The 27,403-nt window shown below is 35.7% G+C and overlaps 1 protein-coding gene across 1 annotated transcript in view; it reads right to left on the reverse strand.

Moving 5' to 3' along the window:
- TRPM6 (transient receptor potential cation channel subfamily M member 6) overlaps positions 1-27,403 on the reverse strand; it is a gene marked incomplete at both ends in the record, with an annotated part of 105,579 nt that overhangs the window by 38,397 nt on the left and 39,779 nt on the right. The window contains 13 exons of the mRNA XM_084239203.1: positions 1,993-2,186; positions 6,144-6,258; positions 6,447-6,621; positions 8,210-8,461; positions 9,807-9,935; positions 12,378-12,524; positions 13,548-13,700; positions 16,565-16,793; positions 17,857-18,134; positions 19,700-19,834; positions 22,093-22,233; positions 24,394-24,447; positions 25,215-25,349. Of these exons, the coding sequence (XP_084095329.1) occupies positions 1,993-2,186; positions 6,144-6,258; positions 6,447-6,621; positions 8,210-8,461; positions 9,807-9,935; positions 12,378-12,524; positions 13,548-13,700; positions 16,565-16,793; positions 17,857-18,134; positions 19,700-19,834; positions 22,093-22,233; positions 24,394-24,447; positions 25,215-25,349 (2,137 nt within the window). The remainder of the gene's footprint in view (positions 1-1,992; positions 2,187-6,143; positions 6,259-6,446; positions 6,622-8,209; positions 8,462-9,806; positions 9,936-12,377; positions 12,525-13,547; positions 13,701-16,564; positions 16,794-17,856; positions 18,135-19,699; positions 19,835-22,092; positions 22,234-24,393; positions 24,448-25,214; positions 25,350-27,403) is intronic.

The raw sequence follows: 27,403 nt of genomic DNA on the forward strand, positions 1-27,403 counted from the left end.
GTGCAGCTTGCAGAATATGGGGTGTTCTTGAGACTTTCCACCAGGTGGCACTACTGCCCCATATGCAAACATCTTAATCCTCAACACAGAGAAAATTCAAGAATTTTCCTGATTTCAGGGTGAACACATCTCTATACATGAGAAAATCAACTTGAGTTTCATACCAGGATCACCTATAAGCCCAAAATAAGGTGATACCTGGAAAGGTTTGCTTTGGTGCTAAGAAATCTAATCAAACCATAATTAATTCCAGGATCTCTCAAGTGGTTTATACTCTATTAAGTTGCAGTGGTTCTACAGACAGTGCCTGGGATGACTCTGTATTAGAAGCCTAAAAGTTATATTATAGTTGCAAGTCTTTAAATTAATTTCAGTTGTGCTTTGGCAGCCTTAATAAGGCTGAATCTCTTGAAAGGAGAAAATGTAAAAGAATAATAATCTTCAAAGGGACCCAAGAGGTGAAAAACACAACACAAAGTGAACTAACTTCCAAGAAGTAAAAACATATCACCCTGTCAGTCTTGTAATGACTGTTGTAGCTCATCAAAATACATAATCTACAATCCCTTATCTGAGACTCTGGGTGTGTTCTAGGATTCAGAACTTTTCTAGTTTTAGGAAGGTAATATAGTGCATATACCATAATTGAAGTAAAATCCCTAGCTAGAGCTAGGGGGGACTCTAATCAAATACATCATTTCAGCAGCAAAATTGATGAGAGATAGTGTAAATGGCTTCACCTTAGATCTATCAGCCTCTTGCGTCCAATGAGTCTTTCCCAACTTAAGAAGGAAAAACACTCACAATTTTCAGAAATATTTTGGATTTAAGAATTGAGACAGGGCCTCCCCTGGTGGCGCAGCGGTTGAGCGCTGGGCTGCCCGCAGCCTCTGCAGCGCCGGTTCATTCCCCGGCAGCTGGTGAGGGTCCCACAAAAAAAAAAAAAAAAAAAGAATTGAGACAAAATGTTGTGGATTTATACAATCCATTTTCTTTATATCTAGGCAATGTGCCACATACCAACTGTGGAATTGCTTAAGAGAACACTTGAAGATATGCAAAACCACAGTAAGGAACAGTCTCTTATGACAATTATATCATGCAGTCAAGATACGGCTAAGCAAAAATAACTAGGAAAATCCCAAAACATACAGACTTAAGCTTTGCACACAAAAAAAATAGAATCTACATTTCTGCACCCTGAATTAATATTCTTGAAAATTTGAAACATTCATACAGAATCACCTCCATACTCAGTAGATTAGAAAACCAGAGAAGAGTGTTACTGGTTAGTAAGTTTAGCAAAGTCTGGCTCCTTTTAGTCCACAGACCTCCTGTAACTATTGAGTATGCATCTCTCTGACTATTCTCTAGGAGTTATTCTTCTGGTTCCTAGGTAGACAGTAAAACACAGGTTATCCAGGTAGCATAAAGTCTTTACACATTCAGGGCCTCTCTGGTTAAGTCTCAGCACTGTGAAGCTACGGGCAGGCACTGAGACATGAGTTCAATCCCCGGCCAGGGAGTGGGCCCATATGGTGCAGCAGAACTCTCCTGTCCCACCCGCTGCTCCCCTCAGCAGTGTATTTCAGTGTATTTCAGTCAATCTGCCTCATCTGCTCCCCACTCTGTCTTTGGTGAATCCTCTCACCATCCCTCTCACCCCTGGCACCTCTGGTCTACACCCCAGCTCTTATATGCATAAATAAATCTTTTTTTTTAAAGCCTTTACACATTCCAGCATCGGTTTTTGCCCCTACTTATTCCTTTCTCTCAAAGTATCAGTTAATTTTGGCCAAAGATACCATAACCGCACATAATGAGATCAATGCATTCACTTAGAACCAGGTGCGCAGTGGATACCCTAATGTCAGTTAACTCCCAGAGTCTTCCTGTGCCCTTAATTCAACTGACAATACTAATGCCTCCACTCTTCACTGTCTTCTTCCTGCCATGGCCCCTGCCCAAAAACAAAATAAAAATCAAACTTACTTAATCCAACATCACCCTCTTCTTGGTCATTTGGAGCTCGGTGATGCCATAGTCGGCGAAGGAGAAGACCCACATGGCTCAGTAGGATAAAAGGTGGGGGCAACCAAGGCTTCTCGTGGTAGGTCATGATGTAACGATAGCGATTATATTTCCACAGGTTATTTGAAATGGATTTCATATCGACATAAACGTTACTGTAAGTTGTAGTAAGAGGGGGAAAAATAATAAGAAATCACGAAACTTAGCAAATAGATTCTTTATTTTCCAGCTTCTATGATTGATTCCCCTGACATTACTGGTAGTTAACCAATAAAAAAAATATCCATTGCATTTACGGTTCTTCTCTCAGCAAACAAAATACATCAATCACCTTCTACAATAAAATATAATAATCAGAATAAAAAAGCAAAATCTAGAAATTACAATGAGAGCAAAGAAATGTTCATATTTTTCATGTAATGAACAGAAACTGCCCTCTGGAACTTAACACTATTTTTGGTTTACTATCCTTTCTCACATAAAAGCTCCTTTCCGGGTCTCCCTGGTGGCGCAGCAGGTTGAGCACAGCGCTGTGAAGCTGTCCGCAGCCTCTGCAGCACGGGTTCGATTCCCGGCCGGCCAGAGATTCCCACCTGGGGCTGCAGACCTCTCCTGTCTCACCCGCTGCTCTTCTCAGCAATGTATTTCAGTCAGTCTGCCTGTTCTGTTCCCCACTTTGTCTCTGGTGAATCCTCTCAGCCGCCCCCCCCCCACCTCTGGCTTGTACACCAGCTACTGTATAAATAAAAAAAAAAAAAATCTTCAAAAAAAACCCAAAAGCTCCTTTCAGTCCATAACTAATTCTTTATGGTAAACAACTTTAACGTTCCTCTGTATCATTAACCTCATAGAGATCCTCCTAATGTTCAGTGTAAGAAATGCTAGAACAATGTTACTTAAAATGCCCAAACTAAAGAGTATTAAGAGGAAAAAGAACTAATTCATCCTAAAATAAATAAGTGGAGTTTCTATTTAGAAGCTCAATATATTATTTACATTAATTTTTCAAAAAAAATAACCCCCTGACTGGCTTATTTGGGATTTTCCCTTTAATTACACCAATTACAATATGCAAGTGGGACAATAAATATTGAGATCACAGAACTTGCGATGGGAAGTTATGATGTGTGGTAGAGATACTCTAAAACAACATATCATCTTTAAATACTTAATTTTTCTTCTATAACATGATACAGGGGGAGAGCACAATGAAATGTCCATTTTACCATATTGTTTAATATAAAGTTGAGGTTTTGTAGAAAAAGATGGCAATACTTGAGTGGAGAAGCCAAATTCAATAAATAAAAATACACGCAATTTTAAACTGGGGTAACGATAAACATAAAGAAACAGAACTATTCTGGAGAAGGCTATCTTAGGAAAATGGGTGGGGAGAAGTTCCACTGAGTCCATAAAGCTGACGAAAGAAACATGGACAACTGGGTTTTAACAGTGGTTCTCAAAATGTGGTCTCTGACCCACCAGCATCTGCTCCCCTGAGAACATGTCAGAAATGCAAAATCTTGGACCCTATTTCAAGCTACCAATTACAAAGTCTAGCAGGGCCATTGGAACAATCTGTGTTCTCAGCAAGCCTCGAGGTGATGCCCCTGAACAACTATTTGAGAACCACCAAGTTAACATGCTATTGCCACTCCAAGTGGGACTACAGCTTGTGACCAGCAGGTGGCAATCTGCACAGTGTATTCTAAGTCCTTTATCATTAATGCTATAAAGAAGCTACAAAGGGCTCCTGGACAGTCAGACCTGGAGTTTCTTAGCTTTCTTTGTCCTCATCTCTAAAGTGAGTTCATCTCTAAAGTGAGAAGGCTGACCTGTAAGAGGATTTCTCAACCTCTCTCTGACACCATTTTTGCAAAACAAAAATCTCACCCTCTCTTAATATTACAGAAAATATTATTTTAAATGATAGAAATGATAGCTATCATAATACCCTGTAATGAGCAGGAAGATATGTCCTTCCCATAGATGTGCAACAAGTCATTTTTTTGTGTGTTCTGATTTTATTTTGCTCCCCTTCAACACTTATTGTCTCCATTTATTTAGATTCCACTGATTTCTCTTTTCCTATCTTTCTCTCTTTGGTGAGATAATTAGTGAGTAAAATAGTACAGTGTGAGGCATATAAGAGACATGCAGAATATACTAGTTTCTCCTCACTTGATTTCTTTTCTCTATTAAACATATAAATGCTAGGAAATTTTGTCATTTAAGATAAAATCATGAACAAAATGATAGGGGAAAAACAGTCATTATAGAACCAATAGTTTTTCCAGTAGAAAAGCCAGAAAACAGAAATATGCATATATTATAAAATATATTTGTATATATAATAAAAGTGAATATTAAGAAAAAGGAGATGACTAAGGAAAGGGGGCAACTTTTAAATATCATCCCTAGAGATTAAGTTAAAAGGGGGAATTTTGAGCAAAGACTTGAAGGGGGTAAAAGAATGGGGAAAGACCATTCCAGGCAGAGAAACAAGGGCAAACACACTTGCAGAGGGTCCGCCTTGTTGAGAGGATGGTTAGGGAAAGAGTAGCATGATGTGTGATTTGAGAAGTAGCAGGAAAGCCAAACCACTTGTGGCTCTATAGGTCACTCTAGGAGCTTTGACTTCTACCCAGAGAAAAATGAGGAAACTTGCAGAGTTTGAAGCAAAGGAGGACATCATCTAACATGTTTGTAAAGGATCATCAGAGCAACTGTGTTGAGGACAGAAAATCAAAGATAGCGATCAAAGACAGAAGCAGAAAAATAAATTAGGAGGCTGTATGGTAGAAGTAGAATGGTGAAAGGAGGTTGAATTGATGACCAGATTGAAATCAGAGTCAAGAAGAGTTCCTGACAATGTAGAGATAAAGGAACGTGAGAGGCGTTAAAATGGGTTTTGGTCTGAACAATGGGAAAGATGGAACTTTGACAAAAATATACAGTGTTCCCCATAGATTTGGGAAAGACTAAGAATAAGTAATTGCTGGGAAAGAGGAGAGATAAGAATTTGGATGTTTTAAATTTTAGAAATTATACATCTGACTAATGATGGAAGGGGGCAGCTGGACCTACAAAACTGGAGTTCAAGGAAGAGACTGGAGTTGGAGATAAAAATTGGGATTTATCAGCATGTACAGAAAACTGAACAAGATCACCAAGTACAATGTAAATAAATGTGAACAAGGTCTGGGCTCAGGAACATTCCAGTATTAAAAAGTTGAGAGAAGAAGATGATCCAAAAGAGTAAACCAAAAGAAGTAAAAAGTGAGCTAGGCAGCAGAGGTGAATGAGATCTACTGGAAAACAGTTCAAGAAAGGATATTAAGAACTCCTAAGCCAAACGTTAAACACATCAACTCCTATTCTTTGATGATTCCAACTTACTGTTTAATTACAATGCTTTTATTTTTTTTTAGTTCTAGTCTAACAAGAAGAAAAATATGTATTTTGCAAATAATATATATTTCGTTCTATGATGTTCAATACTATCTCAAAATCAACTTTTAAAGTTAAACACAAATAAAAATTTAACAAGAAGCTTACTAATTATTTCCTGTGATCAGTTATCCTTAAGAGATAGAGAAACAAAATTTAAAACTACAAATTGCAAATCAAGAGGTCTTAGCTATTCTAAGATAAGTATATTAACAAGTATATTCAGTCTTTTATTTACTGTAAGTTCACTCATTTTTTTTTGTAACTTTTTTTTTTAGGTAACACTGGTTTACAACAATGTATATGATTTAGGGATCTAGGTGCACACCAATTTAGATATAGGGTTACCACACCACACCCACCACCAAGGCACCCATAATCCTCTGCTGTAGACAACTGGGCTTCCTTCCTGCTTTGTTCCCCACTGACCAGACTCCCTGTCATCCTGCTTTTAGTATACTTTCTCTCCACTTATAGTTTTTTCTCTTTTCTTATGTTCTACTTCCTTCCAATCAGTAGTTTCATGCCCATATTTTAAAACCTTAGTAATAAAACATAGAACACACCAAAGATAATAAACTCAAAATACATGTGAATCCACTTAAAATATCTGCTCCTATTTGGATTTAAACAAAATAACCATATTTAATTAAAATACATACTTGAAGAAAGCAATTAGCAGGTTCACCATGATGATATATTGCACAAAGAGGTAGACAGCTTGGAGAAATGGAGTAATAAAAGAACCAGGAGGGCAAGGTGACATTTTTGAACAAACTGTAAATAAAGAATTTTAAAGGGTAAGTGATAAGATAAATCACAACGCTGTGACTCGACAAAAATTAGCACATAATTTAACAGAATATCTTAAACTTGTGACATTTTAAGGTTATTTTCCAACCTATTTTTGCTCTGAGCATCTACAAAGGTTTGATTTCTGCATGATGGCAAAATTCCCTACACACCATCTATGTCTCCAGCGTAGACTTCTCCATACATCATCCAATATGGTTCAAATACAATATCTCGAGCTAGGCTCCAAGATGGAGGCTCCTCTGGTGAAAGAATGGCCTTGCGTGCCACTCCAAAGCTCAGCAAGACTATGGCCATTATGATGACAATGTAGAACATGTTTGCTGTCTGCAAAACAGCACAGGACAATAAGTTCACTACAGGCTTGAAACTTAATTCAAATCAATCACTAGAGCATTAACTGTACCTTATGCCAATAATAAGACCAAGGCAGTCACTGACCAACACAAGTCCATGAATACCTGGACTTCCTTTGGCTAAATTATTTTGTTTTCTCTGCACAATATGTGTTTCATAATAGAATTTGCTAAAGGGTGAGAATGTGTGCTTCTTTCTTTAGAAATAATAAACGGTGAAGAACTTTCAATTTGTTCATGTCCAACTTATCATCAATTGGTTAGGAAAGTGGGGGGAAATAGGAGTGTTTTGAAATTACTTGATTAAATGATTCCGAGTTTCCAGGATTATATTTAGGAATTTATTCATGTCTGAGAATTTGATAATCCAGGTTCACTTCACTTACTAAATGTATCTCAACTCAATCCCACTTATTCACTGAGGCACAGCAATTATTCCATAAATATTCCATGATCAGATCTATATTTTTTAGCCTCCCTCTCATGAGACAGGGTCATGTGAACTACTCTAGATAACAGAATAATAGTGACTTGTTCACTTTTTGTCCAAAATAGTTAAATATTGTTAGAATTTCTCCATCCTTTCAGTTCCTGCTATGGGAGACTTTGAAAGTCATTGTTGACATGACTATATCACAAGACGTAAGGACAGTAGATTCGAATACATCACCGCCTATCAAATGTTGCATTAAGGAGAAATAAACTGTTAGTACTTAGTAGTAACTAAGATGAATTGGTTACCTTAGCAGAATTTTCTAGGTAAAACCAGAGAAAATACTGCTAGCCCAAGAGAAATAAAAAATAAGAAAAATGTCATCACGACCAGAGAAAATACTGCTAGCCCAAGAGAAATAAAAAATAAGAAAAATGTTTTTTTGAGTCCTGGATGCTCTCCATTTTCTGTTCTCTTCCTTGGTCTCAGCACTACCCTTTTTTCTCAAAAACTTATCCCTTCACAACCAAAGAACATTCTATAAAGAAAAGCCAAGATGACTTTGAGGGGCTGCAATTCCTAGAGGGTAGGTCTTAGGTCCTTGTGCAAAGTCAATTGGACAAAGTTAACACAGCTACACAGTGAGCTCAGATGACAGGCAGAGCCAAGTGGCCCGTATTTGAATCTCAGCTTCCCTTCTTATGCTCTGGGAAATCTTCCTAATCTTGTATGCCAAATGTGGCTAATAATAATAGTTCCTATCTAATAAAGTTATTTTAAAGAGTAAATGGATTAATACATACAAAGTACTTGAGACAGTGTGTGGCTCATTGTAAGCACTATTTAAGAGTTGACTAGGGTTGGAGAAAGATATAGAGATAAATCAATATTTTAGCATAAAAATGACTGGTCATCTCACACAAATATGGCCTTCAGGAATTACTGTGCTCAGAGACAAATTTGACTCAATCATGTCAACTGACCCTAACCAAAAGGAAAAGCTGAGTATCTTAATTAACTACACAATTAGCCATTCAAAGACATTTTTTTAATGGGTTCGTGGATATGAACCATTAAAATAGTAGCACCATTAAAAAGGACAGAAGAATATAAAAACCATACTTACCATTTTTGCAATCATGGTCACATATTGACCTGCATGTTGATTGACAGCAAAGAAGTCCAGGAGACGTGAAAACCAGAATATGATGTCTATGCAGTATATGAGTCTTCCTGCTGTGTGAAAAGGAGGGTCACCCAACCGAAGGCCAAAACCAACTGAAAACAGGCCAATAGCCAAAGTTTCCATTAGGTTCCAGTACTCACTAATCCATACCTTCACCTTTTGAGTAAATTTCCCAGGTTCTGAAATACAAACCTACAATAAGAAAAAAAGGAGAGAAATTCAAATAATGGGACTTTCAAAACATTAATAAGGGAAAAAAGGTAAAGTCTGAGTCTCATCAGTATGATCTTCAATACATCAAGTGCTCATTTAAAGAGTCCTTAGTATCCTAACAAACCTTAGATCACAGGAGGATTTTGTAGACTTAAATTATCCTTGGGCAATCAATTATTTAAACAGTTCAACAAATATATTTTAATGTCACTGCTAGTGATAGCCAGCCATTTGAAAACCCAATCAAAAGAATTGTTTAGTTTTTCTAACTACCACTGATCTAAGACATTTTAAAAATCAGTATTTCAATGGATCTATGTAACTACAATTCGATTTCATGAGATACAGCTGAGTGCAAAGAAGACTGATTTGAAATCAAGGAATTTTATAATCAGGTCCTACTACTGATATTTATTGAGTTGCTGCAAATTACTAATAAGGTGGTATTAGAAATCTCTAATACAAGAAATTATTCCTGCAATAGAATAGCAGACAAATTGAAATGCAAAATAGTAAAACTATTCTTCTCAAAACATAAAAATTGGTAAAATTCAGATAATGCTTTTCTCCTGAATTGTTTTCTATAATCTATAAACTCCACAATAGTAACTAGCAGAAAATACAGGTACAATTACTAAGACTATATTTACTTAATATATAATGTCATTCATATTAGCTCTAGGACAAAATTAATGTATGTAAATGCAAAGACATAGAAATACACAGACACTGACATCTAAAACAATGTAAGTTATAGCCATATGAGTTTGTAGTTTAGTCTGCTTGGACTATTAATTTTTTTAATGATTGCAAATGAAAAATAAAATGTTTTGTAGTGTTTCTTGGACTATTTGCCCCAACAGGATTTTCAGCTTCAATTTGCAAAAATAGGATATTTCAAAAACTATATGTAAATTGTTTACACATCCCACGACTTTGGCCATATATGTGCCAATCTGTGAGATAAAACTAATAATATGAAGTGATGCTAGTTTGTAAAAACCAACTTAATTTAAAAAAAAAACACTCCTGGGAAATCAAATAGTGGGATAGGGGTTAATAATAATTAAATGGCATCACTCTAGGATTACTAAACATACTAACATACCTTCTTTGAAAATAACTGCTTTCAGAGAGCAGCAACTAGAAAGTATTTGGCAAGGATAAAGGATTAAGATCAGAGATATTCCCCTTCTGTAGCATGCAAATCAAAAACAATGTGGCCTGCCTCACACCCACTCTTGACCAGGTCATTTTCACCACCAGAGTTCAAAACATCTCTAGCAGAGGTGTGCAGAAGTCAAAGGTAGAAAGGATAACTCACCTCCCTGATTTTCTCAATGGCATTGGTGAAAATGTAAATGATAACAAGCCACTCTTGCACACTGGGCTGGGGCTGCATCTCCACCAACACAGTGTAAGTGAACAGCATGAGGAATGCCAAATACACCATCTGTGAGGGGGACACACATTCCCTGGATGTGAATGAGAGTCATAATGGAGCATGCCAAGGAAACATGGACTGAGTCACACCAAAACACACACATGAACTTCAATGTGATAACATGAAAATATTATTGATGACTTAATATCAAAGCAAAAGAATCCACAGTTTTCTAATTCTGGATTTAGATTTGTTCTCAAATCAATGGAAGGGAACACTCTCATCTTGGGAACTCCTGACCAGAAATTTTTCAGAACCCTGAACAGTACAGCATGGACGCTGTAAGAGCAACAGGAAGCCAAAGTGAATCATTCACCTTCCCCTCCACTTAAAATGGAAGATGAGTGTGCTGTCTATACTATGAGAAATGTCAGTAGTTGCCTATTTTCAAATATAACAAATCATGGCATTTACTTACTGCTATAAATTTTATTTTATGTTGACTGAAACATTTGGTCAATGGAAAAGTATTATCTAACTCTGAGTCCTTGTAATTAAAAAAAAAAAAAGACTGTTGATGTTCTCATCACCAACTCTCAGCACATTGCCTGTCACTTAGTTAACATTCAATAAATGCATGCTTAATCACTGTGTATATGAAACTGAGTCGTCAGTCTTTTCATAGAATGAAAGCAAAGTTAATGCACATACATTTATACTTAGTGATAAATTTGTAATCTTATTTAATTTTCTTATCTTTTTTAAGATATATTACCAGGAATAGAATAGCTGGGCACACACATTTAAGCTGTGATGTCACTAAATAGGCCACCAGAAAGGTTTTATCAGTTTCCACTATCATTGACAATGCATGAGATGACATAGTTCCTTAAATAGCTTCAGGGGCAATACACAAGTACTAAATAACTGACACTTGTGTTAAAAAATCCCAGATCAGTCAAGAGAAAAATGTGTGTGTGTGCGCTTATGTTTCCATGTTCAAAAGACTCACTTTTTTATCATTAATTTCTATTTCTCATATATTTTTGAGCACTACCTAAGTTTCATAAGTCTTTTTCTGGGTTTAACTCTACATAAAGATAACATAAAATATGGTGTAAACCACTCTGATCATATAATCGTGATATTAGTTATGATAATGTATTTCAGATGCACATAATGGACATTACTGCCAATGAATCAGAGTTGTAGCAAAGAAGCATATAAAAAAAAGCTCAAGTAAAAATTAATTCTATACTTTGCTTGGTCTGTGCCTCAAAGTCTGGGTATATTTAATGATCCATTGGGGATATAATTTAAAAAGATTCATTTTATTGAGAAATCATTTAAAAAATTTTTGTTATTAGTTTCATGGTTACCACACTGTAAAATACTACAGATATTGGTACTGTTGCTTCTGATTCTTTTTTATTTTTTCCAATTTTTATAAAAGACCAAGAATGTTTACATTTCCATTTTTCCATCAGGACATGTATAGCAAGACACTACTTCAATAAAGTACACACCAAAACCTAACAATGTGATACCTAAGATTATGCTAGTTTTCACTTCTAACACTGTTGACTGTGGTGGGCAGATCTGTCTGGTTTATTTGTTCTGTTTGTTAGCTATTTTTGTTATTGTTATTGTTACTTTTGCTTGACTTTGTTCCTATCTCTAAGTGTTTGTAAATTGGACATTTCTAGGAAGAGAAATATTTTAATACTCTTTCCAATGGAGTGGCTATGATTATAATTCTCTCACACTTACTATCAAGACTCTTTGGGATGTTGTTGCACATTCACAAAAATGATGAAACCTGATCATTTGAACAGAGATTTGATTTTAAAAACAGATCAGACTCCTTATTCAATAAGTACATGAAATGACTATGTGGTTGGTTAGGTAAATATTTTGAAATGTCACACACTTAGATAAACATCCTTTTGTTGTCTCACCTCACGTATTTTAGATGGAGAAAATCTTGACCATGAGTGATTTAAGTATAAATAAACATTAGAAAAATACTAAATAAATGTGAAAAACATTTAATATATTACAGTATAGCTCCTCTGTATCTCTACAATCCATAGTTAGATTTAATATTTGTTTCTACAATTCAATTCCTAAAATTTCTATTGTCCTCTATATATTTATGTCTATGATAATGAAGAGAAAAAAAATCAAACACTTGCATTTTTCAGTCTATATTATACATATTCTTATAAAGAAAAAACACTGATTCAACTGCTTATTTTTTGGCCCAAAGTAAGAAAAGAGTCTACTTGCATCACTTATTTCTATAACCATTGTTGTTCATTTTATTGTTCCACAAAGTTTCAAATGTTCAATCCCAGGAGTGATAATGGGAAACACCTGAGAAAGAAGAAAAAACTTATTCTTTGCTCCTACATTAGGAGAGACCTGTTCCAACATTCCCTCACCTTCTCCAATCTTATTCCTACCTCCACTGCCTTTCACACACACACACACACACACACACACACTCACCGTGTAAAACCAAAACTTGACAATTGGAGCATTGTAGAACTCGTAGACTTTCCTGGTCCATGGAAGGCTTTTGGGCCCAGCCTTAAAATCAAAGTGCTGATTTTCATCAAGTTTCTCCTCAGGGCCCTTTTCCAAATCACTGTCTTTCTGTAAAACAGTCATTATTGTCAGGGGCTCAGCTAAAATATTTATACTTGCAAATTTCCAAAATATAATAAACATATAAATATAATAGATATATTAGAAATTAATTAGGCATCCACATGATAAATTAAAGTTTTAACTCTGAAAGAAAAGAAAATCACAGGTATTATATACATTTTTTTAATTTAAATTTTATTTTTATATTCCCCATACAATTACAACCCCCTTATTTTGACCCCAATCCCTCCTTTCCCCGCCCCCCACCCCCCATAGAGTGTCTCTGGTTCATAGTTGTTTGTTGATTTTGATATTTTCTTTCTTATAGTTATTCTTTTTCCTGGTCCCTTATTTAAGTTTTCTATATACATTTTTGACAGGGTAAAGTCCACAGGATATTTCTGAAATGCAAGTTGAGACTCCAACAATTAAACCTAGTTGAACAAAAATGGTTGCAAAATTAAATCAGACAAGATCCTAGCTAAGGATGCCTCATTGAAATATTTAATGCCAGAGAAAATGTTTACTACACTTCACAGTATATGACAACTTTATAAGCAATAATCTAAAAAGCAAAAGATATATCCACAGACAACATATGGGAGACTTTCCAGTGAAATGGGTTGCAAGAGAAGTTACCATGAAAGACATACATCTGGGAACTCAATTAGTGATTCCTAGTCACTGGATATAACAAATGAAAGTATGCAATCAGTACCATAAGAACATGTTTCAGGGCCTCCCTGGTGGCGCAGTGGTTGAGTGCTGGGCTGCAAAGCTCTGCAGTGCCGGTTTGATCCCCGGCTGCCGGGGGCAAGGGTCCCACATGGCCCGCAGACCTCTCCTGCCGCCCGCTGCTCCCCTCAGCAGTGTACTTCATTAGTCTGCCTGTTCTGCTCTCTGCTCTGGCTCTGGTCAATTCTCTCACCCTCATGCGCTTCTGACTGTACCCAGTGCTTATATAAATAAATAAATAAATCTTAAAAAAAAAAAAAAAAAGAACATGTTTCACTGTGATGTTACACTAACCGTAGAAGCATTTTCTTTGGCATTGCTGGGGTTCTGGTCACCATAATACCATGTAAACTGGAAGTCCTGGGCCTGGGGGACATGTGACATCTCCGCTTTGCTTTTAAATTCCAATGTCAAAATGGTGGTTGGTAAAAGAATGCTTATGATGATCTTTAAAAGAAAACAAAGCAAAATAAGTAATAAGGGTTATACAAGACACAAGTATTATTCAAATAACATAATTAAAATTTTAGTGCATATTTTAGGGTATACTATGGTACACTATGCAATCATTAAATAAACCAAAAGTAATTTTGAATATAATGAAAAGCTATCCAAGTTATATTGTTAGATGAGAAAAATCAAGTTATAATACAATATATACAGTGTGATCCCATTTTTTGTAATAAAAATTTTTTCAGTATATACACATACACATATATGTTTACATTTAAAAGTTTGAAACTATGCATAATACACTGTTATTATTTATCCCTAGGGGCAGAAGAGGAAAGGTATTATGTTTTAGTGAGCATAAGGCTTTAATAATTCTTTAAAGCCAATAAATAGATACTATCAAATAAAACACATTAAAATTTATTCATCTTTTTAAAATCAAAACCATAAAAACATATCAAGTGTCACCTTCTATTAGATTAATCTCCCATGCTACACAATTATTTTCTCTGCCAGCAAAACCCAAGAAAGTTATAGATCCAGACAGCTATAATTTTTCATATTGCTCCCATTTTTAATTTATTTATAATCTTTTTGAAAGAATTTTAATATTTAAATTGTATGGTTTTCAAGGTTAAATGTTTTGAAGATTTACCAAATGTTCTGAAAATCAATTAACTGAACACGACATCTTTCAAACTAAAACTAGGTCTTAATGTTCTGGGATTCAGGAGATAAAAATAAAATTAACCCTGAATTTATATCATCCATAATTAAATAAACTGAAGTCATACCTTTGTCTATTTCATTTTTTATGCTGAAATGAAATTTTCTTGTTTTGTTTTAAAACTTAATCTCTTGTGAAGGTTTTCTGAACTCTCCCTAGTTCTCATATGGTTTTGCTTAGTTATTTGTCAAATATATGCAATCAACCTAGGTCTAGAAATATCACAGTTACCAGGTACAATGATAATATAGCAATTAATTTTAAACCCACTTCTCATGTAGTACAGAAAAAGAAACATGTGAAATAATATTTAATGACAGCAAGATTCTATTTTCAAGGGACAGATTGGAGCCTGTTATCCTAAAACATTTAAATGAGCTTTCCCTTCCTCATAACCCTACGTGGGCTCTAAGCACTAGAAAATATTGTGGTTTTCTGCAGTATAGAGACTTTAAGTAGCTAACTCAGTCTTTGTCAATTCACTATATTTGGAAGCAAAACATTTAATCTTGTTTCATGTAAGTCTCTTTTTTAATATAAAGTATATGTGGAGCAAGAAGTTGTTAAATTATCATTAATTAAGGATTTCTAGGAAAGAACTAAAGTATATACAGACACAGCCATAGAGGAAACCATTTTTCAAACTTCCAGTTATCTACACTCCATCTCACTCTATGGACATTTAAAGAGTTATTGCCAGAGTTTGTAAAGCAGAGATGGACCCATTCAATCTCTACTTCATCATTTCTGAGGCTGCAAACAATGAATGTTTCTCTGATATTTTGTTAAAAAGGAATCTATAATATGAACTCCAACTTGAGATAATTTTTGGTTGACATTTCTCATTTCTGTATCCTCATTAGTGGGAATTAAAAAGGGCAACCACTTTTATATACTTTATTTATCTTTATTTGTGCTTTCTATACTGTGCTCACCAAAAATATATTTTTAGATAGTCATTTACTAGGGGCACAACATATTCTTTAAAAATCTATAAAGGGGCAAATCTTGCTCTAAGACTGCCTTCCTATACCTATGGAGACATCTCCTTGTCTCAATAAATCTGTCCCTTTCAAAATGCAACTATTTGCCCACCGATGTCTATGCAGGTATCTCCTTTTTCCAATAAACTTGCACTTAAAAAAAAAATCTATGAAGAATAAAATTAAAATAGAAATCCTTTTCTATGTAACTCATAGTTACATCATCACTGATGCTTTCTCCCTTTTTATTTCATTTCATACGCATATGTATTTCTTTTTTTTTCTTTTTTTTTAAAGATTTATTTATTTATATAAAAACTGGGTACAGGCCAGATGTGCGGGAGGGTGAGAGAATTCACCAGAGAATGAATGGGGAACAGAACAGGCAGCCTGATGAAATACACTGCTGAGAGGAGCAGTGGGAGAAACAGGAGAGGTCTGCCTTGCCATGTGGGCGGCAGTGGGATTGAACCAGCACTACAAAGGCTGCGGACAGCTTCATGGCGCTGTGCTCAACCGCCTGGGCCACCAGGGAGGCCCTGCATATTTCTTAGGCTTGATTACAACCTGAAGTGTTAGGCTTAGTTAAACGTCTTTAGTAGTTAACAAAGCTACTCTTGAAAATTAGGGGTGAAATATGAGGCTAAACTGCAACGGAATAATAGAATTTGGAGATAGTCAGTGGTGTGAACAATGTTTGAGGGCAGCCTTATAAAACAGCCACTTATTCCCTGAAACAACACAATGGATGAACAAAGCGATGGAAGTTGTTAGTCTTATAAATATATATGCTTTCTTAAAATGAGAAAAATTTCACTTAAAAGTCTCATTTCAGAGGCAATAGGACTAACTAATAATGAAATCTTAAACAAGTCTGTACATGTTTTTAACTTCTAACCCTTCACACGAATATGTTTTGTGATGGACACAACAGGTAATATCATCCCCATATTTAAAAAGAAACTGTAGTAGAGAAAATAGAGTAGCTGTCAGAGGTTTCACTGGGAAGATTTAGCTCACTATGACAATCAAAGTTATTAATTAGTTTTTCTGAAAATACTCTTCTGGAACAAGTGAAAAAGTTAACTCAAGAATACGAACCTTTACACTAAACAAAAATGAAATTCTGTAAAACAAGTAAATTTCACCTTTAACCAAGAGTTCTTCCTCATCTTCAGGCGCCCCATCCACATGTCTGTCAATAGCATTTGGGTACAAGTATGTGAAACAAAAGGTCGCACTCCTCCAGACACAGCTAGTTTTAAACAGGTAGAATTGCTCCAGTTCTTGAGTTCATAGGTCAACAATTTCATGGCCATTCTCTCATTCTGCTTAAATGCCTTCTCCAACACGTCCAGGGCAAGCTGGCCAAACTGTCTGTAACAACACAATGGTGAATGGCGAAAACAAATGCAGCTGAGGGACCCAGAAACATTCAAAAAGATTAGATAGGAGATCCCGAAAAGACTGATACAAAAGAGCTAACAGCAACTTCACAATCTGCTTGCAGAAGTTGTTTTAAAGGGATTGCTTCTCAGAAAATGGATTGTTCTCCCTCTCCTGAGGGGACTGAAGTAGAGGATTTAGACTGCATTTTATAGAATTTGGTTTATCCAGGAGCACATGAGCTATCCACACCACAAAACAAACTATATATCACTTGATTTGGGCCCCCCTGATAGCCCTAATAGAGAATGTTTTGACAGACGACTGTTCCAAGCTAACCTAGCAAGGAAAATAAGAATCTTCTTTTTTTAAAAAAAAATTAAGTATATTTCCTAAATAAGAAGCTACAACTAGAGCCACCCTTGTGTGATTTTCCAAAAGGTTTTCTTAGCAAAGTAGATTCAGTCATTCTCTGGAATAATTTTTAAATCAAAATTATAAATTAATTATTATAAATTAGTTACTATTAATTCTAGTTTCCCATCTTTCCTCACCACTATAACACTTTAGTGATCAAAAAATCAAAAACATTTCTAAGTTTTCTATCTTCTACTATCACTGTCTGGCTCTTTAACACATAATATATATATATATATTTTTTTTTTTTGCCTAAGTGATACTTAAAGTAAACAAGAGGTTTAACATAACTTAGTAACAGAGCTTGAGAGTTGGAAGGAACCTTCAAAATCGTTAATTAAACATTTTATAGTTAGTAAACTAAAGTCCTAAAATCTGGCCAACTGACTTGCCCAACTTGTAAGCAACAGGACTAGACCCAAGTCTCTTAATTTGAAGGCCATCTCTCCTACTTTCATTTCACAAAGCTCTGTAAAATGTCTAAAGAGCATCGTTTTTATAGGAGACTCGCTGGAATGCATGAAATGCATGGCAACATATTTACTTATCATACAAGGTCTAAGGGGAGGGAGATAAAAGTGTCTAACCATTCTAAGAACTGTCGATGTTTAGTATGAAGTGAAGAGAGAACTCCTACTTTGAGTAATTTTTCAATTCGTCTGAGGCATCATCCACCATGTTGCTCTGCTTAGCTTCACGGGCCATTGCTCGGTAGAGTATACAAGCAATCACCGCCTTAGCCGTGGCTTCCTCTCCATGCTGCCAGAAGAACATTGCCATCTTCTGCCTTTTCATTAGTACAGCCCACACCAGCAGATCATTGTAAGGGTAAATAAAACCAGTAGAATCAGGGTCATCAGATAATTTTTGTTCTTCTTTTGACTTCTTCCTTGATTTGTGGACAACAGACTTTTCCTGTTGAAAAATAAAATAGGAATTGAATTTTCAAATACTCAGATGCATGATATTCTACCTAATGAAAAATATCTTATACATCCTAAAGATATTTTTTTAAATAAAACTTTATATAGAAAACCAGAAACTTTTTGGCCTTTGAAAGTAATCTATTTCTTATTGTAGCTATTCAATATAGGGACCATAAGCTGAAATAATTTCATTTAACATAACTGAAAACATTATGTATGTGGGGTATGAGCACCAGTGGTTTGGTGGAGGGAATTTTTAAAAGAAGGAAAAAGAAATTTAAAAAATATTTTAAAGTCTAAGGAAGAGAATAAATAATTCAACATTACATCTTTGGAGTAAGAGCACTAACTATAAACGACAACTTGCAATTTCCTGAAGAAATGGGTTTAAATAACAATGGTTAAAGGAGAACTATAAAAAAAAAGCCTCTAATTTCACCTTAGAAATAGATTCACTATCTTCCCATTAGAAAAACATCACTAATGTTGTCAACATACATCTCAATAGGCTGGCTTTAAGTTTTCTTGATTCTGATTTCATTCCTCTAGTGATGATGATAAGTAACAAATACTATTCTCTACCTGGTAAGCTTATACTTTACTATTGACCTCTAACCTCCCCTGCAACACCACCACCACCATGTTCTTCTATATCACTTTGTATAGTATGCCTGCTTCAATTCTCATCATATTTTACCATAGTTGTGACTTTTAGAAAGGTGAAACCATTTCTTCATCATCATCATATCATCTCCAATCTATCTCTCAAATTCCACCAAGAACCCAACATAATGCCTGGCAAATAATAAGATTCAAAAGTTATTCTTTTCCATTAAAGGCGGTCATTGAAATTGTAATAAGCTTCCTCTATTTCCATAAATAGAGTTGGCGTGTATTGATATGACTAAGGGTAATTTTATAAAATATTTTTCCATTCTCGGAGCTCTGGAAATTAAACCCCCTTCAGCCTATATGGTAACCATTTATATGGAAATTCTTGAGCAAAAATATTAATCACCAGAGGAAAATGAGATTTTGTTAATAATAACATTGTTCACACAGACACAAATACCTTATCATTGATCACTGTCATACTATAACACTAGGCTACAATTTATTTCAAGAAAGCATCAGAAAGGAAAAAATAAGATGCAGAGTGGTTGTCTGAGGAAGCGGGAAAGGGGAAGGAAATTATCACATCGAATTAGCCTTGGGAAAAGGGGGGTGAATGTGGCAGAGTTGGACTAATGATTTGTTTTCTTAGTACCATCCCATGAATGGCCTTCCTGAGCCACCATTTGTATGGACAAGGTGGGAGGTAGGAACAAAGAACAGAAACTGAAGTGCAAGGCCCAGCAATCATTTAGTTGCCAATGAGCTGTCCTGGGCTTTTTCTCATTGTCGTTAGCTGACAACTGTGCTATGCTTTTGACTTGTGCCATCTGTCAAAATGGTCCTGCTGTTCATAACTCCCTTTCTCTAAGTTTAACGAAGAAACAATCTCAGTCTGCAAGAACTATTTCATTTTCAAGTTTAACAATAAGTAAGTAGTACCTTGAATTTGTAAGGCTGGGCAGTTCTAATGAACTGGGAATGCAGCGTGTTTTCTGCAGATTCATTTCTATTTCCTGAGGGGCGTCTCTGGTGAAGTGGGTGCTGCGAAAGGCTTTGAGCAATGGTGGAAACTCGCTGGCATGTTATTTTATTTTTTAAATAAAACAAAAAGGGAAAAAGAAGATTAAAGTGGTAGTGATTAACATTTTATTTCTAGACAATAATGAAAACCAAATATAATGCTGGGTTCTACAAATATCCAGTGGTTCTGCCTTTCATCCTGATCAGTAATAAAGTTATTAATCACTCACCCAACAAAAGCCTTTCATGAGCTCCTTATTATTATTAAGCACACTGCTATTTACTGACATCTTAGAGAACACGCACTTTTGTTCCCTATTATATATCTGCATTCCTTCTCTATGTGGAAATTTCATTAGATTCAATGGATGTTCTATACCTGGAACAAGTTCAGAATGGGCAATAAAGATTCACAGCTCTGATAAGAAAAAGTTCCCATTCACAAACAGTTCCAAGGTTAAGTTGGAAAGTTACGGAATTTCTCCAAGGTGTTACAAAGTGTATCCACTGGCATACCAATAGGTCCAATAACAATATAAATCAATGCTTATCTGCATGAAGCTTTCATCATTGAGAATGAGAAACAACAAAAAAAAGCACCCTTAAACGGACTGATATAAAAATTTCAAAACAAGGGCCTCCCCAGTAGCAGCCTCCACAGCATGGATTTGATTCCAGGCTGGCCAGGGAGATACCCACATGGTGCAGTAGACCTCTCCTGCCTTGCCCACTGCTCCCCTCAGCAGTGTATTTCATCAGTCTGATAGCTCTGTTCCCTGCTCTGTTTCTGGTGAATCTTCTTTCCCTCCCGCGCATCTGGCCTGTACCCCAGTTCTTGTATAAATAAATAAATCTTTAAAAAAAAATTTCAAGACAAACCATAGGTTTTGAATTATATTTATTTTTAGTGTGCGTTTTATTGATATAAATTAGACATAGTAGGGGTCAAGACTATAAAGAGGGCCTCCCCGGTGGCGCAGCGGTTGAGCGCTGGGTTACGAAGCTGCCCGCAGCCTCTGCAGCGCCGGTTCGATCCCCGGCTGCTCCCCGGCCACTGGGCGAGGGTCCCACATGGCGCGCAGGCCTCTCCTGCCGCCCGCTGCTCCCCTCAGCAGTGTACTTGGGTCCTTCTGCCTGCTCTGCTCCCCGCTCTGGCTCTGGTGAATTCTCTCACCCTCCCGAGCTTCTGACTGTACCCAGTGCTTGTATAAATAAATAAATAAATAAATCTTTAAAAAAAAAAAAAAGACTATAAAGATAATACTAAAATACATTATTAATACATTATTATTATTATGATATAGAATTAATGGTATCATTAGTGATAACTTAATGGTTATTATTAACAGTTACTTTACAGACTCTTTGCACCAGCAGTATGGGTTTTTCAGATATTATTTTGTGCAATTCTTTTTATAAATTTATGAAAATGGTATTAGTATACCCATCTTATACATGAGGAAACTGATTAAGTTTCTTACTGAAAAGTACATAGCTTCCAATGATGTAGCCCCAGATCTCTCTGACTACAAACCAAGCTACAATCTAATTTACTTTGTAAAACTATAGTTACGAAACTATAAACTGTACTCCTTCACTAAAAAAAAAAATCAAAAAAATAAGTAATTTCATACCCACTTCTAACTTTCCATGCAAGTTCCCCACTAGGTTAGCCATTAGTAACCTCATTATACATTCCTAGACTTTCAAAAATACGATGGAAAATAGAATGTGTACATCAGGTATGATTTTAAGTACATTCTGCATATATCTTCCAATATATCTTCTAGATTATATATGGAATATGATGAGTTTATAGATCTGAACCCATTAAGTTTTTGAGTTCTGTATTTTTGCTTTTAAAAGAAAGAACTCGTCAGGTGGCGCAGCGGTTGAGCGCTGGGTTGCGAGGCTGCCGGCAGCCTCTGCAGCGCCAGTTTGATCCCTGGCCACCGGCAAGGGTCCCACCAAAAAAAAAAAAAGAAAGAACGAACTCATCATCTCTCCACTAACCTTTCTCATCTCATTCCTTCTTTGTCACTATAGCACATATTGCATCCTCTTTTGCATTATGGCTGGTTATTCACAAATATATTTCCTCTAACAGTTTCTAAATTCTTGATCTTTATGTTCATCCCAGGTCAGCATGTCCGCACTAAGCACAGTATTCACATGTCACAAACCCTCAATAAGTGTCTATAAAGAGGATGTCCATTTTAGGAGCTATTCCCATTGAAATTCCCAAGCCATTAACGTAAAAGTATAACTCCTACTTATCCTTAATTTTACAAGGTACTTTTCAATTATGGTACCTTGTGTTTTCTGAAGAGGTTGTTGTAGAGGGCTCTGAAATTTTTTCTAGTATAGCTGCTTCGATAAGCTCCACCAATGAGGTATTCTATTACCAATCCAATGTCAACTAGTGTTATTTTGTAGCCTGAGAGAAGGGCATGCTGCAAGAAAGACACATAACGAATTATAGCTTGCAGTTCTCTTTTTCTCTGTGGTCATGCCATCAGGACACAACCAAATCAACTGCAAAGAGACAGAATCATTATTTTTCAATCACTTTTGCAAACTGATCAGTTAATACGCAGTTACTGATATAATCTACTCTTCAGATTAGAAAAAATACTCAGCTTAAATATGTTTTTAATTTCATGGGCATAGAATATCTGCTTCTATCTACTCATTCTTTCTCTTTCTCTCATTCATGCACACACACATTTTAGAATAACATACATTTAAATATAGTATAAAAGGTTATTTTTAACTGGATATAACTACAACAAAAGTAAAAATCAATGAAGAATAAAAATAATGTATGTGACCCAAAATTAACATTGGGTTCACTCTTTAGCTTCTCTCTTTATTACAATGCCTATAACACTTCACACTGTGTTGACTACATCATACCCCCAAAGGAAAAAAAATAGGAGGTAGAGCTACCAGAAATAAGGTATATGGAGTGGCTCAAATGAGATATCATGATATGAGCCTGTGCCAAGATAAATGTTATGAGCAGTTAACATCTAAGTCCATGTATCATAGTCTAAATAAAAACTATTTTCACCTCTGAAAACCCTCTTTAGTACCTTTTCACAGCTGTGCATTTCTAAACTTATAATAAACTTTTAAAGACATACTGACTACTGACCAACAACTTTGAAATGAACATATTGTGACATATTCACAAAGCTTTAAGCAAGAAATAAAGTTAAATAAATATAAAAACTTAATTTCTCTTTTTTATATTTTTTATTTACTCTTTTTTAAAAAATCAAAAATAAAGTACTTATTTGTTCCCAATTAGGAGCATATTTAATCTATTTAGCTCCTTCTTCAGTTCACCATGATAGAATCAGTTTTTAGAGAAATAATTTAAGGACAATCATTTTGATCTAGCATAAAATTAATGTAAACTAAGTTTACATCAACAAGACACTTTTGTTTACTACTAATTTGCCAACTAAATGCATTCCTTCCAAACCCTTTCACACTCTGTCAACATATCCATTAAGTCATACTCTCTCCATCAGGATATTAGAACTCAGGAAAAAGTGAGAGAAAAGCTTTTTTTAACACACTGTGGAAGAATTTAACTATTTTGGCAAATAAAATACATTCTTAATTTTCTAGGTGCTCTGAATAAAATTTCTCAGTAATTAAAAGAGAAAAAATTAAGGCACAAAGTCTGAAAAAGCTGGAAATTTTGGGTAACTAATGAGGGATGAGACAATTTTATATTAAGTCTAACTTAGTTCAAAGTTCATTGGGAGGGCCTCCCCATTGGCACCGCGGTTGAGCGCTGGATTGCGAAGCTGCCCGCAGCCTCTGAGGAGTCAGTTAGATCCCTGGATGCTCCCAAGCTACCGGAGGAGGGTGCCGCATGTCGCTCAGACCTCTCCTGCCACCCGCTGCTCCCCTCAGCAGTGTACTTCAGTCCTTCTGCCTGCTCTGCTCCCCGCTCTGGCTCTGGTGAATTCTCTCACCCTCCCACGCTTCTGACTGCACCCAGTGCTTGTATAAATAAATAAATAAATAAATCTTTTAAAAAAAATACTACATTTAAAAAAAAAACAAAAAACAAAGTTCATTGGGAACAGCATGAACAAATATGAGCAAGGATACAAAGCAATGGTCCATCTGACTCCTTAGAACAATGCTTAGATTCACAAAAGAAGTGATAAAGCCCCCAAACTATCACTAGTATTCAAAACAGTGATAACAAAAACAATGGATATCATGTTAATCCTCCAATAGACACTGATAAGATGTCTCTATTTTCAGCAGGTATAATTATTTCATCATCCTACTGTTGTCTGATGTTGAGATTAGCTTCTGGTGGGAAGTTTTGTATATTTCCAATTCATGTTTTATAAGAAAAAAAATTATTAGCTAATGCCATTTATTTGAGAGATCAAATCTTTAAAAGCACAAAGTAAATTACAGGAAAAATTGAGAGTATGGTGTGGTGATGAAACTGTTCAGAGTAGCAGATAAAGAATAATTCACTAGAAAACCCAAATCTACATTTTATAAACTGACAACATCTCCAGCGCAAAGCTAAGGCAATACACAAAGAAAATTGCACACCTTTGTAATAAGGTTACCTGTTTTACATCTCGGACAAGATGATGCAAGAGCATATTAGTAGGCCCCTGTTTCTATAGTAAAGAACAAAAGGAAGAATTACTCATCTCAATTACTATGTGCTGGAAAAGAAATGTTTTTTCAGAATGCATAAAAAACTCAGCATATTGAAATTTTTCATTAGTATCTTTAGTAATGGTGCTTAAGCCATCTTACTTCTAAGGAAACTATTTCCTAAGATAAGATACAGTTTGAATTATTTTTCAAAGAAAGATGTATATAAGTTAGTAGTAAGGATTTTGTTTAGAGGGCAGAAATAAATTTCAAGTAATTTATAACTATCCTTATCATAAATTGGACAACTATAAAACCTATCACATGATTCCATAAACAAATATCTACAGAACACTATGTTCAATCAAGTCCTTAAGTAATTCAATAAAGAATAAAAGAATTTTATTTGCAGAGCTCTTATAACAGAAAAGAGTGCACTCTTAGATGAAAAAGCAAACAAAAACAGAAGATTAGAACTCAGAAAACATGAGAGAAAAGCTTTTTTTTAATGTGCCGTGGAAGAATTTTAACCATGGTGAACTTACTATATTTTAAATTGGTTTGTGCTTTTATTTTATGTAATTATTAATGGAAAACACAGCAATGACCATACGATAAAATGAAATTAGTAAGAATAGTTCTTCTTTGGTTTTAAAATTTGTCTCTCTGTAACCGATCTTTGCACAGGAACATTCAAAGAGAACTCAACATTCAAGATTTAGCTTAAACTAAACCTTAAGCTAATTAATAAATAGGGAGGTGACTGATGAAGTGTTCCAATACTCACTGTATTATACAGCTCTTCCAGTCGAGGAATAGTAAGAAAGCGATGGAGGTTTACTCCATATTCTATTAAGAGCTTCACAAAATCTACCCGATCCATCATCAAAGCATCTAACATTGCTTGTTCCAGTGAGCCAGGCTTTAAGAGGTAGAAATAAATAAGAGCACAGAGACAACAAAGAAAGAAGAAATAACATCAAAGTAGAAATAATAAAGGATTGCATTTATTTGAAGTAAAATCTATAGACACAATAACCATAAAATATAATCTTATTAATATATACTCAGGATCTGAGTGAAAAAATAAAAAGTAAACCTGAAGGCATTAAAGATATCTGGGATGAATTTGTTATGTGATAAAAAGCTGACTATTATAAAAATCTCAATTCTTCTCAAATCAGTCAATAGGTTTAATGTAATTCTAATAAAAACCTAAGGTGTTTGGGCTTTGTTTTAATAATTTAGCATGTTTCCATTCAAACTATAACTGATTAATGGGTATAAATAGCAAGTTAATCATGCTTATCTTTTTTAATCTAAAACTGCACTAAACTTGTAGCAAAGGGATTTTTTTTTTTTTTTTTAAGAAATGAATCCACAAGAACAAGGAGATCAAGAGTGCAATATTTTGGAAGTTGGAAAGCAGATGGTCAAGTGGTAATTGATTGAGCAGGCCCTAGAAAATGAACCTGGAAAAAGACTGGAATCAAAAAAATAAAATAAATCTATGACCTAGAATTCTGGCAGTATCAGGAGGAAATAAATGTATACATGCTGAAACCCTGTAGGATCGTCCATCTTCCCCCATTTGACTTTCATAACACTTGCAGGAAGGCTTTTTCCTTGCTGGTAAAAGCAAAAAGGACTTTGCATTAATATGTCTAATCCAGGAGAAAAGGCAGAAATATGCATATGTCTTAGGTCCCCAAACAAAGGGCGTCCAGATCACCCTACTGTTAGTCTGAAAGGCTCAGAGTTTCTAATGAGCTCTCTATTGCCCATCCTTAAGTACAAAGTCCAGAACAGATCAAATCTCAACTAGGAGAAATCAGTGCAGGTAGAAAATGTCAAGAGAGTGATGATTAAAATCATCAGCAACATAAAAGAAGATATTGTGTTCAGGACACTATTTTTTTAAAAGGTGGAAGTGGGAGATTAGGATCAAAGAAATTGCTCTTAGAAATCCAGGATGCTACCAGAAACAAAAATCTATATAAAAGATATGAAGATTAGGGGCCTCCCTGGTGGCACAGGCTGTTGAGCATTGCGCTGTGAAGCTATCCTCAGCCTCTGCAGCACAGGTTCAATCCCGGCCAGCCCGGCAAGAATCCCACATGACGAGGCAGACCTCTCCTGTCTCGCCCACTGCTCCCCTCAGCAGTGTATTTCATCAGTCTGTCTGTTCTGTTCCCTGCTCTGTCTCTGGTGAGTCCTCTCACCCTCCCGCACATCTGGCCTGTACCCCGGTTCTTGTTAAAAAAAAAAAAAAAAGATATGAAGATTAAAGCCAAGAAAATCTACCAAAGTAAAGTTATGGAAGATAAGAGGACAAAGATAAGATGGGGGTAGTAGTCCATAGGACCAACTATTAAATAATTGGAATTTCAGAGAAGGTATAGAGAAAACAGCGCAAGAAATTCCCCAGAATGGAAATACATGATTGCCAAGTTGAAAGTTGGTCAACATGGGCCTCCCCTCGTGGTGCAGCGGTTGAGCGCTGGGCTGCAAAATTGCCTGCAGCCTCTGCAGCACCAGTTCGATCCCCGGCCACCAGGCGAGGGTCCCACATGGCGCGCAGACCTCTCCTGCCGTCCGCTGCTCCCCTCAGCAGTGTACTTTGGTCTTTCTGCCTGTTCTACTCCCCACTCTGGCTCTGGTGAATTCTCTCACCCTCCTGAGCTTCTGACTGTACCCAGTACTTGTATAAATAAACAAATAAATCTTTTTTAAAAAATGGCCTTTAAAAAAAAAAAAGGAAAGTTGGTCAACAGTATAATGGGTATAGAGATTCACAACCTCACACATCATTGTGAAATCTCAGAACATGCGAAAAAGAGAATATTTTTAGAACTTCCAGAAAAAAAAATAGTGGCAAACAAAGGATCCAAAAATAAAAAGACTTTTGCTTCCCAACAGTAACATTAGAAGTGAGGCATTCAAAACCCTTAAGGAGAATTAGCTCCAATCTTGAAT

This window comes from Talpa europaea, assembly GCF_964194135.1.
Source record: "Talpa europaea genome assembly, chromosome: 7".
In the NCBI taxonomy this organism is placed as follows: domain Eukaryota; kingdom Metazoa; phylum Chordata; class Mammalia; order Eulipotyphla; family Talpidae; genus Talpa; species Talpa europaea.